General features: G+C 53.9%; 5 protein-coding genes across 5 annotated transcripts; 2 read left to right on the top strand and 3 right to left on the bottom strand.

Annotated features, from left to right (window-relative positions):
* Positions 1 to 228: 228 nt before the first annotated feature.
* CONPUDRAFT_60218 (cyclophilin-like protein) lies at positions 229 to 1,424 on the bottom strand (the record flags this gene model as incomplete). The annotated part of the gene is made up of 9 exons (XM_007772298.1): positions 229 to 466; positions 522 to 549; positions 610 to 633; positions 691 to 756; positions 823 to 936; positions 993 to 1,066; positions 1,149 to 1,176; positions 1,249 to 1,294; positions 1,350 to 1,424. 9 exons carry the CDS (start codon positions 1,422 to 1,424, stop codon positions 229 to 231), a joined length of 693 nt encoding a protein of 230 aa, XP_007770488.1.
* Positions 1,425 to 3,692: 2,268 nt separating this feature from the next.
* On the bottom strand, positions 3,693 to 5,398 carry CONPUDRAFT_60029 (uncharacterized protein; the record flags this gene model as incomplete). Its single annotated transcript, XM_007772292.1, has 7 exons — positions 3,693 to 3,799; positions 3,852 to 3,924; positions 3,986 to 4,719; positions 4,781 to 4,901; positions 4,974 to 5,148; positions 5,204 to 5,291; positions 5,356 to 5,398. The coding sequence occupies 7 exons, from the start codon at positions 5,396 to 5,398 to the stop codon at positions 3,693 to 3,695; spliced, it is 1,341 nt and encodes a 446-aa protein (XP_007770482.1).
* A 189-nt stretch (positions 5,399 to 5,587) lies between these two features.
* CONPUDRAFT_155506 (UBC-like protein) lies at positions 5,588 to 6,258 on the top strand (the record flags this gene model as incomplete). The annotated part of the gene is made up of 4 exons (XM_007772382.1): positions 5,588 to 5,597; positions 5,662 to 5,801; positions 5,868 to 6,073; positions 6,198 to 6,258. 4 exons carry the CDS (start codon positions 5,588 to 5,590, stop codon positions 6,256 to 6,258), a joined length of 417 nt encoding a protein of 138 aa, XP_007770572.1.
* Positions 6,259 to 8,825: 2,567 nt separating this feature from the next.
* CONPUDRAFT_138147 (HET-domain-containing protein) lies at positions 8,826 to 10,046 on the top strand (the record flags this gene model as incomplete). Its single annotated transcript, XM_007772381.1, has 2 exons — positions 8,826 to 9,681; positions 9,994 to 10,046. 2 exons carry the CDS (start codon positions 8,826 to 8,828, stop codon positions 10,044 to 10,046), a joined length of 909 nt encoding a protein of 302 aa, XP_007770571.1.
* Positions 10,047 to 11,839: 1,793 nt separating this feature from the next.
* CONPUDRAFT_74383 (uncharacterized protein) lies at positions 11,840 to 12,825 on the bottom strand (the record flags this gene model as incomplete). The annotated part of the gene is made up of 4 exons (XM_007772305.1): positions 11,840 to 11,900; positions 12,055 to 12,211; positions 12,508 to 12,529; positions 12,664 to 12,825. The coding sequence occupies 4 exons, from the start codon at positions 12,823 to 12,825 to the stop codon at positions 11,840 to 11,842; spliced, it is 402 nt and encodes a 133-aa protein (XP_007770495.1).
* Between the last annotated feature and the right edge of the window lie 1,289 nt (positions 12,826 to 14,114).

Genomic DNA, 14,114 nt, shown 5'->3' with positions numbered 1-14,114 from the left:
CTCTCTCTCCGTCTTCCGCTTCTTTGGCTGTGGGGGAAGCAACGAGTCTGGTAGCTGATTAGCCGTCGGGTCCTCTACCACTACACCGCACCATAATGCTGTCAGCACGAGCAAAGAAAAGCGCAAAAGTCGAGTACACACAATCCGGCCTTGCAATATTCTTCTTCTTAAACACCACAGGCTCCTCCTCCTCCTCGGCCCCCTCGTCCGCACCAAAGCTCAGCAGCTTCACGTTCCTGTCGCCTCCTCCATCAGCACAAAACACGAAAAACAGAGTGGGGTCGCGGTCAGGAAGCAGAGGGAGAACACGCACTTCTTCGCCCCCCGCAGGCGTACCTCCTCCTCCCGCTCCTTCTGCGCCTGCTCGCGCGCCCGGTGCTGCGCGCGCTTCTCCGCGGCCGTGATGCGCGGTACGATGTCGTCGAAAGGGTTGTCGACGATCCGGACGGTCTTGATCTTTGGCGGGCTGTGGACAGTTATGGATAAACAAGGAAAGCAGGAGAGGAGAGGAGAGGGCGTACTAGACGGGGCGCTCGTCCTTTCCAATCTCTATGTGCCAATAGTATAGTGTGTAAGCATTGGGACGAAGAGGATGCAAGAAAGACGCACCTGATTCGCCAATCTTCAAAACATCTACCACCCATTCTCATCAGCCCACACCCTTGAGGATAAACGCACAAACCCACGCACTGTACAGCGTATCCCCCACACACCTTCCAAACAGCGTATGCTTCCCGTTCAGCTCGTCCGCCCTATCTATCCACCTCTCCGCGTAAGCTGCCCGCATCCCAATTAAGGAGAGAGGGAAAAAGAGACACACACCAAGCGTGATAAAAAACTGCGAATCATTCGAATGCTTCGCACCCCCGTTCGCCATCCCCACCAGCCCGCGATGCGTGAACTTGAGCCGCGGATGCACCTCGTCCTCGAACGGCTCTAATATAAAAGCGTGTCAGCACACGGTGGCACGGGAGAAGGGACAGAACGCGCACCGCCGTAGAACGACTCGCCGCCCGCGCCTGTGCCCGTCCTGTCGCCCGTCTGCACGAGGAAGTTGGGCACGATTCTGCATGACCCGGCCGTACGTATACCGTTAGCGCCGGCCATTCGCGAGTAGGCGGTAGACAGAAGCGGGAGAAAGTACGTACCGGTGAAATATGACCCCGTCGTAGTACCCTATCCAGCCCACACCCACCCCACGATTCAGCTCCAGAACATAAACGCGCACGAGCAGTGGAGAAGACGCACCCTCGAGCGCAAGCGCAATAAAATTCCGACATGCCTTCGGAGCTTCCTGCGCACAGCGGTTGTTACACCATACTGAGAAACGCTGTAAGGGAGAAGCACACCTTCGACCACAGCTCGATGTCGATCTCTCCAGCAGTCGTGTCGACGATAACGCGTCCGTTCGTAGGAAGAGCCATGACGCCAATGACGGGAAGAAGCAAAGGTGGTCCTCGAGGTCAGGGTCACGTGCGGCGGACACCACACGCGTCTCATTGGGCGCCCCAGTGCTGCGGCAAGCTTACCTGCAGGCACCCAGGTTCAAGAACAAGCAAACGGTGTATATGTAAGTGAACAGACACTCAGAAAACTCGTGTGTTAAATAGCAAAATACAAACACAATACGTTAAAAGCAGAAAACACAGAAAAACGTTAGTTTGTGCGCAACCACAATCCTTCCGAGTCCGCTCACACCCATCCAATCGCACTACCTACCAACTCCCCACTCCAAACCAAGACATCCCAAGCTCAAACAATCTGAGGCTGCTGCCCCGCATACCCTTCCTGACCCTGACCCTGCTCATGCCCATGCACCTGACCCGACACCGCTCCACCAGCATTCAAATCCATATTCGAAAACTGATGCTGCACCCCATTCGCATCCGCACCATACTGCCCCTGTGCAGGCGCCACACCCTGAGAGTGCGACGGCACCCCATACGCCGCCGCAGGATCATACGTCCCCGCCACCGGCGTCGGCGTGCTCTCCTCACCCTGCCCCTGATACCCACCCGGTGCTGCACCCGCGCCGTACAAACCGGGCTGCATCGACAGTGCAGGTGCGGGCGACCCCGCGCTCTGAATCTGCGCTGCGCCGTACGGCCCCTGTCCAGGTCCGTATGGCTGCGGCCCGCCGACAGCGCCTGTCAGCGCGCTCATGCTCCCCGCCGTCGGACGCCTGTTCAGACTGTGCAGCGATGCAACGGGGCTGGGAGCTTGCTCCGGGTGCGTACGCTGCTGTTGCGCCCACGGAGGCGACCCCGTAGGTGACGTGGAGCCGACACCAGGCCCAGGCGCAAGAGGAAGCGACGACGCGGACCCGACCGACTGTTGGTGCTGGTACGCTTGCGCATGAGCTGCGGGCGCAGTGGCGTACGGGCTCGCTCCCGGCGCCGACGCGGCGGGAGAGGCGTACTCCCCGAGATTGATCGACGAGAACGAGTCAGAACCTGGACCTAGGCTCTGCGCGTGCATCGAGAGCGGGCGTCCGGCAGGCCCGAGACTGGTCTGAGAGTGCGCTTGCGGATGAGAACGAGGCGAGGTGGGCGAGCCAGGCGCGCCGGGCTGAGGCTGAGGCTGGGCGCCGTACAGTTGCTGGCCGTACATCTGCTGCTGCTGCTGTTGCTGACCATCCTCAGGCTGCGACTGCGGCAGCCCATATGGACTCTGCTGCCCATCCTGCAGAGGCTGCCCATACTGGCCCTGGTTCTGGTTCTGCGGCAAACCATACGGGTTCGGCTGGCCATTTTGCTGAGGTTGAGGCTGTGGCTGCTGCTGAATTTGCCCATACTGCGCCTGAGATTGGCCTTGTCCTTCCTGCTGACCTTGACCTTGACCTGGACTTTGAGGCTGCCCCTGCCCCTGTCCGACTGCACCTGCAGGACCGCCCGGCCCCTCCGTTACACCAGGCACACTGATAAAGTACACAGCACCCGCGAGCTCCGTGCCGCCCTTGGCATAGTACTGCGCCCACGCCTGCACGTTCGGGTCCGCATACGTCCCGTTCGGGTCGAAAACGTACGGCGGCCCGCTCTGCTGGAGCGGCGGACTCTGACCTTGCCCTTGAGGCCGAGGCCGAGGCTGAGGCTGAGATTGGCCTTGGGGTTGGCCTTGTGGCTGGGGCTGGGGCTGAGGCTGGCCTTGCTGGGGCTGAGGCTGACCCTGCGGCTGCCCATACGGCTCCTGCTGAGGCGACTGCCCATAAGGACCCGGCGTTGGCGTCGGCGCACCATACGGCTGCTGCTGCTGCTGCTGCTGCTGCTGCTGCTGCTGCTGCTGAGGAGACTGCCCATAAGGACCCTGTGGCTGCGGGCCCGCGCCAGGTGTCGGCGTCTGCGTACCATACGGCCTCTGCCCAGGCTGCGGCTGCGGCTGCCCATACCCCGCTTGCCCAGGGCCAGGACGCTGTCCGTACCCACCCGGCGCAGGCTCGCCGTAAGGACCAGGACCTTGCTGCCCCTGCGGGTACCCACCACCAGACGTCGGGAACGCACCGTACACAGGCCCGGGCTGTTGAGACTGGGGCTGAGAAGGATCGTATCCCTGGTAGCCGTAGAAGTCCTGCGGAATGCGGGACTCGGGACGTGCTTGTACGGGGAACTGCGACTGGCGGCGGCGGAAGTCTGGTGGCGGTTGCGGGTCGTAGGACACTGAGGCAAAGATGTTTAGTGCAAACTATATTGTAGGCCTCATACGAAAGACTCACTGGCTGAGTGCCGGGCGAGCGACTCTTCCATCATCTGATCGAATATTGTCCGTGCCCTGACGAAGCTTTCGTTCATCGAGATCAAGTCGGCTGAAAGGTAGTAAGAAAAGGCCTGCAGAATAACAGGAACGGAACGACGAACCTCTCTTCTGACTATACTTATCAATCAGCTTGACAATCTTCGGCCTCAGCGACATGCAAGACCGATACAACTCCTGCAGCATCACTTGTCAGCCCATTCCAAAGCCTGTCACACGTCCACGACTAAAAACTCACCTGCACCTCCTCATTATCCGCCAAATTATCGCTCGCCGGATCCATCCCCCTCAGCATCGTCAACAAGCGATCCACATTCGCCGCCTGCGAAAACACCGCCGCCTCCTGCTCCGCCTCCCGCGCGAGCTCCACGGGCGTCGGCTCCGGCATCGCCTCAACGTAGTTGACGGGAAAGATGCCCGTGCGGCCCTTGAACTGGCCGCGCCACCAGTCCTTGTACCCGCGGTCGACGACCTTGATGATGTCGCCCTTGTCGAACGGGAGCTCGCCAGGCTCGGTGGCTTCGAACGTGTACAGCGCACGCACGCGGGAGACGACAGAGCCGGAGGGTGCTCCTGCGGCGGGGGGCTGTTGCTGGGTCGCGGATGGAGATGTCGTGGTGGTGGATGTCGTTGGGAAGGATGCTGTGGACACTGCTGCCTGCGGCTGCGCTTTGGGCGAGGGCGATCGTGCGGCTGCAGGGGCTGCGGGGGTGTATCCGCCAGCATACGCCGATTGACCCGCTGCGCTCGACGAGGTCGTTGCCGGAGTGTACCCGGGTGCAGGCACACTGGAGCTTCCTGCAGCTGAAGAACTTCCCGCACCACCGGCGTCGTACGCGGCGTACTGCCCGCGACCACCCTTGTCGTGCATGGACATCTCGAGGACGCGCTGCAGTTCTTCTTCCTCGCGCCGACGGACTTCATCGTCCACGGCGGGCGGAGGTGGTTCATCGGGTGCTTCGAACTTGTAGTCTGTACAGTGGATGAATCATGCTCAACGAGGATGTTCGCCAGCTACAGGAAAATGACGTACTCTTCGCTTTGAGATTGTTGTAACACTCCTCCATGACGCCTAGCGACGGATCGCTCTCAAAGTCGGCTGTCCACATCGCGATGAGCATCAACGCGCGCTTCTTGACCTTGTCGTGCGTCATCTATTGGGTATATGAGAGGATGTATGCGTCAGCGAAACGGCTGCGGAGGCATCGAGGGCAAATGGGACGTACCCGATCGGTGATGAGCTTCTCCAGAGCCTGCGTGAACGCGCGGGATGCAAGCTCGCGGTGAAGCTGGACGCCGCAATTCTTGGAGAGTGACTCTGAGAGCGAGAGAGAGTAGAGTTGGACATTGGGCGTGCGGTGCGTTAGCCTCTTGAGCAGTGCGGCGACGACGTTGCGAGCGCTGGGGGAGAAGGTCAACAGCCTGCGCGAGTACGGTCTGGGGAGCGACGACATACCCTGCTTCGCCTTCATCCGCTACTTTGTCGCACAGTGTTATTATAATCTCCCAGTTCTCGCCTGTAAGGTTCTCATCGGTGGCCTTGACTAACGATAGCGGCGCCATTCAATATCTCTGCCGTGCAACAAGCTGTGTGGATTGGGTGCTCACCGACAAGCTCATCGTAAGGATTCGTTTGGCCGCTTTTGAACATGTCTGTCAATAAAAAGAAAGGAGTAGGAAAGAGGAAAGAGCGCTGCTGCGCGTCTGGGAGTGGGTGTACAAGGTTAAGGGGACCAGCGGATGATGCTGATGCACCCGGAGGCTGTGCAGTCACGCACGCCGCCCAACCCAACTCATCCTCCTCCCTCTCTTCCTCCGTCTCAAGCTCGCTCCTACCACAATGGCCAAGAGTATGTTTCTGTCTACTTTCTACGTTATATATGTGACTGATCATCTGCGTCTCGGTTCTTGCAGTTCCACGCAACTTCCGTCTACTGGAAGAGCTTGAGAAGGGCGAAAAGGGCATCGGCGACGGCTCGTGCTCCTACGGTCTCGAGGATGGCGACGATATCATGATGAGCCACTGGAACGGCACCGTCATCGGTCCAGGACATGTACGATCTCCTCCCACTCGTTCCCACCAAGATCGCACTCACACGATCTCTCCCTGTGCCGTCTAGACCGTGCACGAGAACCGCATTTACAGCCTCAAGATAACGTGCGGCGACAACTACCCCGACGAGCCACCCGTCATCCAGTTCATCTCCCGCGTCAACCTCCCTTTCGTCAGCCAAACGGATGGCAAGGTCGACGTCACCAAGCTGCCCGTCCTCGCTCATTGGAATAGGAATAGCACGATGGAGACTGTTTTGGTAGAGATTAGAAGGTACGCCTCCTCAACTCGACCTGGCTTCGGCTAGTATAACTATCCCATTCCGAATAAACTAACGTCGACGTTTCTCCTTCTGGTTTTGCCTTTTGGCATTCGTCATCCTCGGCACTGCCTTCAGGGAGATGGCCTCGTTCAACAACCGGAAGCTTCCTCAGCCGCCGGAAGGAAGCACATTCTAATAAACCCGACAACCGCTTTGTATGCATGGGGAATATCGATATGAGAAGAGCGACGGTCGTAGAGAACAATCACTGTTTCAATAATGTCTGTGTTATAGTAATCTCAATATCAGCGTTCTCAGCCTCATCCAGTGCCCTCCAATCCTGCTTCGTCTTTGGCTACCGCGAGCGCTTGGCGCCGTCTCGATCTGTGCAGACCACACCTCGGCGCTTGATCAAGGCTCCACTGTTTCATCGTGTGCCTTGCCAAGGCACAGTAGAAGGGTTCGCGTCTACCGAGCATCTGAAGCGCTGCAGGCCCAATGGGCATTGTAGCAGTGTTTATAAGCATCCTCGCAAGCCGAATGTGCCATATAGCATTTCTAGCGCCAAATCAACATCCCGGAGGCTGCGGCCACATGTTTCATCACTTCGCACGATCAACGAGGGACTGTTTATCGTTGGCCCCGGGTCTGTTGCCTGCGTCTCCCAAATCCTCCTAGCCTAGTAATGTTTTTCTCCGTATCCCTCACCTAGACGCATCCTCTTGGACGGAAGGGTGAGCTTCATGTCCGTCAGTTAACGCCGGGGACCTGACTGATAAGCTCACAGAATCAGTCAGTTTTCATTCGAGCAAGAATTCGTCTGACCCCCTTGTCCGATGGCAGAACTCAAAATTACCTCGTCGCCACAACCGCCTGCGAGCATTGGCCGCGTGTGCGTAGGCTCCCCCAGAAGGCGCACTCCACATTTCGGATCTCACCCGGAGATGCTAAGGCGCTCCACGCCTCCGGCCGCGGCTCCAACCAGGGCGAGTGGTCGAGGGTTGTTCCCTAATACGTGGAGGTTCACCAACGAGGATTCGTACGACCAAGACGAGCTTCTTGATAACCCGAGTGTATGTAGATCCGCGTGGTGGCAGGTTATACGGAAGATGAAGCTCACCGAAACGATGTCTTTAGACTCCAGATAGCTAGCGCTGTAAATCCCGTGGGTCGGTGTGGTTGAACGCTGAGATCGCTCTCCCCGCAGGTGAAGTTGATCGAGGGGATCGAGACGCGCATGCCCAACTATGCGCTCACAGTCGAGGATATTGGTCACGTAATTGTCTTCGACAATATTGATCTGAGAGTCTACAGCTTTGGGGTCGACGCGAGGGTAATGCCGACTTATTGATTGTCCTGGTTCACCGCGCCCGCCGTGGAGCGACGACGAGCAATGGGTGAGCTGTGCTTTCCCGGGCTTTTGTCGCGCGTCTACTAAAAATGGGAGCGTCTCTCCACAGCTCCGTGCATCAACCTGGCGAGGTTCGCCGACACACCGAACAGCGGCGGCTCGTTCAATGTTGATACTCGGATGTCGAAATGGCAGCCTCGCGCTCAGCTTTGGCTCGTTGCCGGTTGACTCTCATCTCGACGTCGTAGCGCAGAAAACCATCGACTCTAGCTCTGTCACATTAAACACTGCGTTCGAGGGCAGGTACCATGTGGATACCTCGAATACCGGTGCTACGCTTATGAGGACGAACGCAAAGGATCCGTCTGGTGGTGGGAGAGAGGGGGTGATACGCGAGGACGTGGATATTAGGAAGACGGAGGTCGAAGGTGTCGTGTCTTGGAAAGACGGGGACAATAGCGGTGAGGCTGACGAGGAAAGTGAGCGCTCCTCCAACAAGATTATAACCGTGATCATTTGACCCGGGGTACCAAGCAGAACTATCGCCCCCAAACAAAATCGCGCACACATCCTGGGCGACTGCCCCATCTACGAGTCAGCCCGCCACCACCTCCAGAAAGGCGGCAAAGATATACCGCTCAGGGACATACTTGGCGAGAAGGCAGGGCTTCGTGGACTCGAGCTTTTCCTCCGTGCCTCTAACGCATTCATGAAAGAATCCCCAGTAAGCCAGTCGGACTCCACCCCAGATCCGCGCGCATCACAAAAGTCCCAGTATGCTTTCCTTATTACTATACTTCTCTTCCATCATTCCACCTACTCTTCCTTGTGATCTAGGCTACTTCTCCCCTGTTCATATCACCCCTACTATAACTAACACATAAGCTTATATGGTCCGTTTCAAATCACGAATATACCATCACTACCTGAAGTTACGACACTTAGCCCACGTGATACGCGCTACTTATACAGGGACGCTAAACAACTATCTCGTACAAGTCTCGAAGTACCTAATTAAAGGACCATGAGCAGAATTATAATCGCGATGGCTTATCTAGTTAATCTCCGCTCATCGTGTCGACCCTCTGTCAACGTTCAAACGTTCATTTGTAGTCTCCCCAAGGCAGACCCTGTATCAGAAGACAGTTGTTCTTGATATTAGGGTTCATTCCGATATTGTAGTGCTACGACACTTCGAACTACCTATACTTAGCATCCGGAGACTAGGATATAAAGGTAACGGGCACGATCGTGCCTTAAGCGCCCGTCCCTGTTTGATTATCGCACCTTTCGCCGTCACCAGCAGCGTCTTCAAGTCACCGAACCTTCTATCCGTCCTTCCAAGGTATGTCCAAGTGGTCGAATCTCAACATTTGGGCTCAGAACAAATATACAGTCAGGTGCACGAACGGATGTGGTTGCTCAGTACAGATCGCGCCGAACTCCACTTCTTCGTCTCCCCAAATCGCGTCAATGGAGGATATGCCATCCTCTCTCACGTATGGGGCGATAACGAGCAGTCGTTTCAAGACGTTCAGGCCATTCGCAAAAGCGCTGAAGAGGACGGTCGAAATCCCAGGGATCTCGTGTCCGCTAAGATTCGTGAGTGCTGTCTCCTCGCCGAGCGCCATGGCTACAAGTGGGTGTGGAACGACACGTGCTGCATCGACAAGAGTAGCAGCGCAGAGCTATCCGAGGCGATCAATTCGATGTTCCTCTGGTACTCTCAAGCCGATATTTGCTATGCCTACCTTCAAGATGTCCCAAGTGACGCGCCCGACCTAGACACCAAGTTCCGGGCAAGTCGTTGGTACACGCGTGGTTGGACCTTACAGGAGCTCATCGCTCCCGATCTCCTCATCTTCGTGTCTGCGGACTGGGAGATGATTGGTGGCAGGGCAGAGCTAGCGTCGTCGGTGACAGAGATAACGAAAATTCCGGAGCATGTCTTGCGGAAGGAGATAAGCTTAGGCAGGATCAGTGTTGCGCAACGGATGTCATGGGCAGCTAGGCGAGAAACGACGCGAATGGAGGATAGGGCGTACTCTCTCCTTGGGATTTTTGGTATCAGCTTACCAATTCTGTATGGGGAAGGGCCGCAGGCTTTCCAGCGGCTTCAGGAAGAGATTATGCGGACGTCAATCGATCCGTCTCTCTTTGCCTGGGGGCCTCAGTCACCCGATACTCCCAAACTTGATGGATACTCCAATCTCGCCAGGCCGACGGCATGGCTCATGGCAGGCTCCCCATCCGACTTTGAGAACTGCGGTGACATCTTTTTCACGCCTCCAACTCCAATTTGCACACCAGGATCAATTACGGTGATTCGACCCAAAGTGAGTTTCCAACGCATTCACAATGCACCTGTATTTGACGCATTCAATCCCCCCATAAGCTCGAGGATGGAGGACTTATCGAGTTCGATCCTGACTCGGAAAAGGATGGTGGCATTCCGTCCTTTTTCATCACTCCCTACGGTGTTCGAGCACGCGTCCCAGTCTTTGAGTCAGCGGGCCAAACCATAATCGCTGCTCTCTGCTGTTCGAGAGCTGATGGGGAAACCATTGGACTCTTCCTTAGCCGCCATCTTGGCGCTTCCGACCCGGAGAGACCACTCTATTACTGCGGCGTAAACTGCGGTGAATCAAGGAAGCTAGCCCGCCTTTCCTGTCTTGGTTATAACGTAGACCGCCCAATGTATGGTGGGATGGCAGTGAACATGGTATGGCGAGAGATCTTCATCACTCACCGTCCCCCACCCAGTACGTTCAAATTCTGTCTTCCCATCAACCACTCTATCTCTACGCCGTTCCGCTTTCCACGGCGTGACATAGAGAGGATCGAGGAGTGCCAAATGTCTCTTTTTTCAATAAAATCTATCCAAGGTCCCTGGAACGGCACTCCTCCGATTTCACTTCTATTTCGGCATATCCGCGAACCCATCTCTATTCTTCTCGAATTTGGGCGGTGCACGGCCCCTATCCCATGGTCGCTTTCCTACTCTGTTCCCTCGGATCAACCACAAGATCTTGGACCACACTGGGCGAAAATAGAGTTCCATCCCGACATATTTATGTTAGAGCCTCGGTATGAAGCTCGGCACTCGTGCGCAGAAGACCATGTTCATGAGTGGCCGGACCTCACACGGACCTTCACGAGGCATCCTGAGATACCTGACGTTCTCGGCGACCCCCATGGGCCGCGTGAAAGGACTCTAGACCCGTCAAACCACATAACAATGTCCTTCAAGCGGTGCCTTATTAATCCTAACGAGACACTCATCGTACAGCTGCCTCGGATCAGAATCCTTGATTTGCAGGTTTGACGCAGGTCGGGGATAGGCAAGCGCTGTGACGCAGGATAGGAAGCGTGAAGTAGTGTGCGTCATTTCCTTCAATCTATCATGAATCACACTCTGAGACCGCTATATAGTAAACCATGACCCATTGAAGCGTGGAGAGGTAGCGCGGGAGTGATTGCGAACGTGATCTCATCTTGACAAAGAGTGGTGAAGGCCGGATCTCTGATGGATGTGTGGCAGACGTGGGGAAGGTTCAATCTTGTTAACTAGGACCAGAAACTTGGTGCTATGATCACTGAGACGTAAATTGCACCACTGTCGCGTGCCTTACGAATAATGTAAAACAATAAGATCGATTAAAAACGGGTTCGAGGAGCTAGGTGAAGATCCCGGTTGCTGTACACCATTTGGATAGTCGAAATAAATATTTAACAGAGCTCTTTCATAATGGCTTATGACCACGTTGAACACTAGCAAGCTGCCCTCGAAAATAGAACTATCAGATAAAAGTAATCATCTTGTGTAACACGGGACCTATTAGAAATTCTCTTAACAACGCTACACGGACTCTGGATAATATACTTCTGGCTCACACCGAGTTTCGTTCAAGGTACGCTGTGTTCAGTCACTCTTAGATTGATTCCAGCCGTTTAAATACATCATTTGGCGCACCTTGTTGGGATTCATCAAAACCTTATCTGTGATGGCCGCAGAGGCATTGGAACCCTGTCTGTAAATTGCTACGTGACCACTGCGCTGGAGTATCCAGCGTCCATTCAGTCTACGATTCGTCAGAAACTTAGAGCGGAAAAGAAGAAGAAATATAACGGACGATGCCATGAGTGCGTTAGCGTATACTAAATTGAGGGATTGTCAGACTGATTCTTGCTTTCGTCACGGAAATGCGACAACGAACCAGAGCCGAGGACCGTATACACGGACATCCATATGTCTGTTTTTATTGCTGAGATGTTGAAGCAGGGCACCAATGGCATCGCTCACAGTTACTAGGTTGCGCCAGCATCTGCCGAGTGTCGTCCCGTCAACACACACCGAAGTATTAATGACGTCGTGATGCGGTGCTTACGAGTATGAGGATGAGGGAAGATGTCACGCTAGGCCATATTAGCACCCGAAATCAACCCATGACGCGTCAATCAGAATTACCAGATACAAACACCAGTTTCTGAACACCATGTAAGAGATCTATGGTGCAAGTTCATTTGAATAATAGAGCTCACCGATAGTCCACAGGATAAGTCGATCAAAAATGTGTAAGGTTCTGCAAAATATTAGCACTGTCATCCCGCTGTCTCAGCTGAGACCCAATGGCTACGTACGTCGCGAAGTTGCCTCCTTTTCGCTTGGTCCAAAGATAAAATGCAATTGTTGAGGAAATCCATACATCGGAGACAAAAATTGACACAAAGACGAGGATTAGCGTGGTGCGTTCTCGAGGCCAGTACTCCATGGCTTCTGGGATGGCGAAAGCTTTGACTATGACAATGTAGGACGGCGCTTGTCTCAGACATACAAGGCATATGCCGCATATTGTGGATAGCCGTGCTTTATCTGATATCCTCCAAAGACGATAGACAAAAAATACCTGCAAATACCATCAGAAACATAGGTAATTAGCAAGCCTCTGAGAAAATGCCACGCGCCTGTACAATACACCCCACAAAAGTTGTCACAAGCATAACGGCGATCATTGACTTCGTCATCATCAGAAGCTCCGGTGGGGACTCCATTGTAACGATTGTCATGTCCTATAGGACTGCACACTCGCTCACGAAATGCGCCAGCTGAAGGACCCTGGAATGTAATATAATGCAACTTAGACAAAACGTGTCATAAAAGAATACAATAAGCCCACATAAGAGTGAGTGCCTTGAGCGTGTGGTACAGATAAGCGCGATTAGCTTTACATACACTAAAGAGACACGCACAACCACTTTGAATGGCCACTTGTCCTCGGAGAACTTGGTGAAGTAGATGTAGGACTGCACGAAGAATGCACCCGTCAAAAATGCATTCGCGAGAATACCCGCTTCCGCGGGACCCACGAGCAGACTCGGATTAAGGGATGCCAGAAGAGGGGGAGAGGACATGAGTGTAATAGAGGGAAGAGAGAAGATCATGTATGAAGCATTTTATAGCTTGCATATTGAGAGGTAAAACCACTTAACGAGCAAGAAAAGACAGGTTTCAAAAATAAACCATCCACTTAAGTCCGCTACATTCCAGAACGCAAAGGCTGTGTCCATTATCACACAGAAAAACATCAAAAGACTCAAACATGATTCAAATATGCCTGTCAAGTGCAAAATACGCCACTGATTTTACGTCCTGATACTACCGGTGCTAGTTCAATGGTGTTGAAGGGAAATCGAGAGGCCTATTATTACGTCATTGATAACAAGAGGTTGATGAAGATTGCGGCGACCAAGCTCGTCCAGTGTACATATCAAAAATGCAGACTGGTCCAACATTCCTCATCATGCGCTCGTTGATGAGGCGGAACAGCAAGCTGTTTAGATCCCCATCGGAGAGGCAAGAACATTCATGCTAGCAGGGAGTGGCCCTATCAATCGACCACCGCAAAAAGGGTCACACAGCATTCAGACAAATGCCACCATCTCCGGACTGTTGGTGACGCGGTTAAAGCGCGGTCATGGACCTGTACAGACATGAGCGCCTGGTTTCAGAAATACACAGGACCTCGTTTCAGCTGAAACCTTTCAAGGTGCAGGCACGTGCATTCTGACAGGAGGCTGTCAATTGAGCAAACGGCGAGGAGACAACGAACCAATGCCTCGCCGCTATTCTCCGGCTCATAATCCGATAAGCTGGCGTAAATCAAACCTTGACAACACACTTATCCAATGAAAACATGAAAACACAAGCCGGTCCAAATGTTCCAGATGTGAGTAAATTAGTAATAATCTCCATCACTAAATGGGCGGACCGAATATAAGTACATGAGCAGTAGTAGAATCAGTTATAACTACAACCATACCTTAGTGATATTTCGAATCTCCAGCATGAGTGGAGCGTAAAGTCCGTTTTTAACATATGGGAAATCCGACCAAAATTAGATGGTGAAATGGTCAGATCACGGATGATATTATAATATTGATGGCTGTCTTACCGCTGATGGTGCCTGCATGATAATTACATGATAAGATCGGCTGGTGTTTTATGCCGTATGATAAAAGCTCACACCATATGATGAGGACTCGCAATCTCGCCCATGATTCCAATGACAAGACATTCATTGTGAATATTATATAGTACATCATGTAGCATTATTCGAGGTTAAAACGATGAACGAGGTAAATACACGAGAGCAGCAGCAATTCACGAGAGCAGTAGACGAGCGCAGGAAGTACAAAGGACG

This window comes from Coniophora puteana (assembly GCF_000271625.1).
Source record: "Coniophora puteana RWD-64-598 SS2 unplaced genomic scaffold CONPUscaffold_9, whole genome shotgun sequence".
Lineage (NCBI taxonomy): Eukaryota > Fungi > Basidiomycota > Agaricomycetes > Boletales > Coniophoraceae > Coniophora > Coniophora puteana.
The sequence above is the reverse complement of the archived record's forward strand: the minus strand, read 5'-3'. Positions and strand labels throughout refer to the sequence as shown.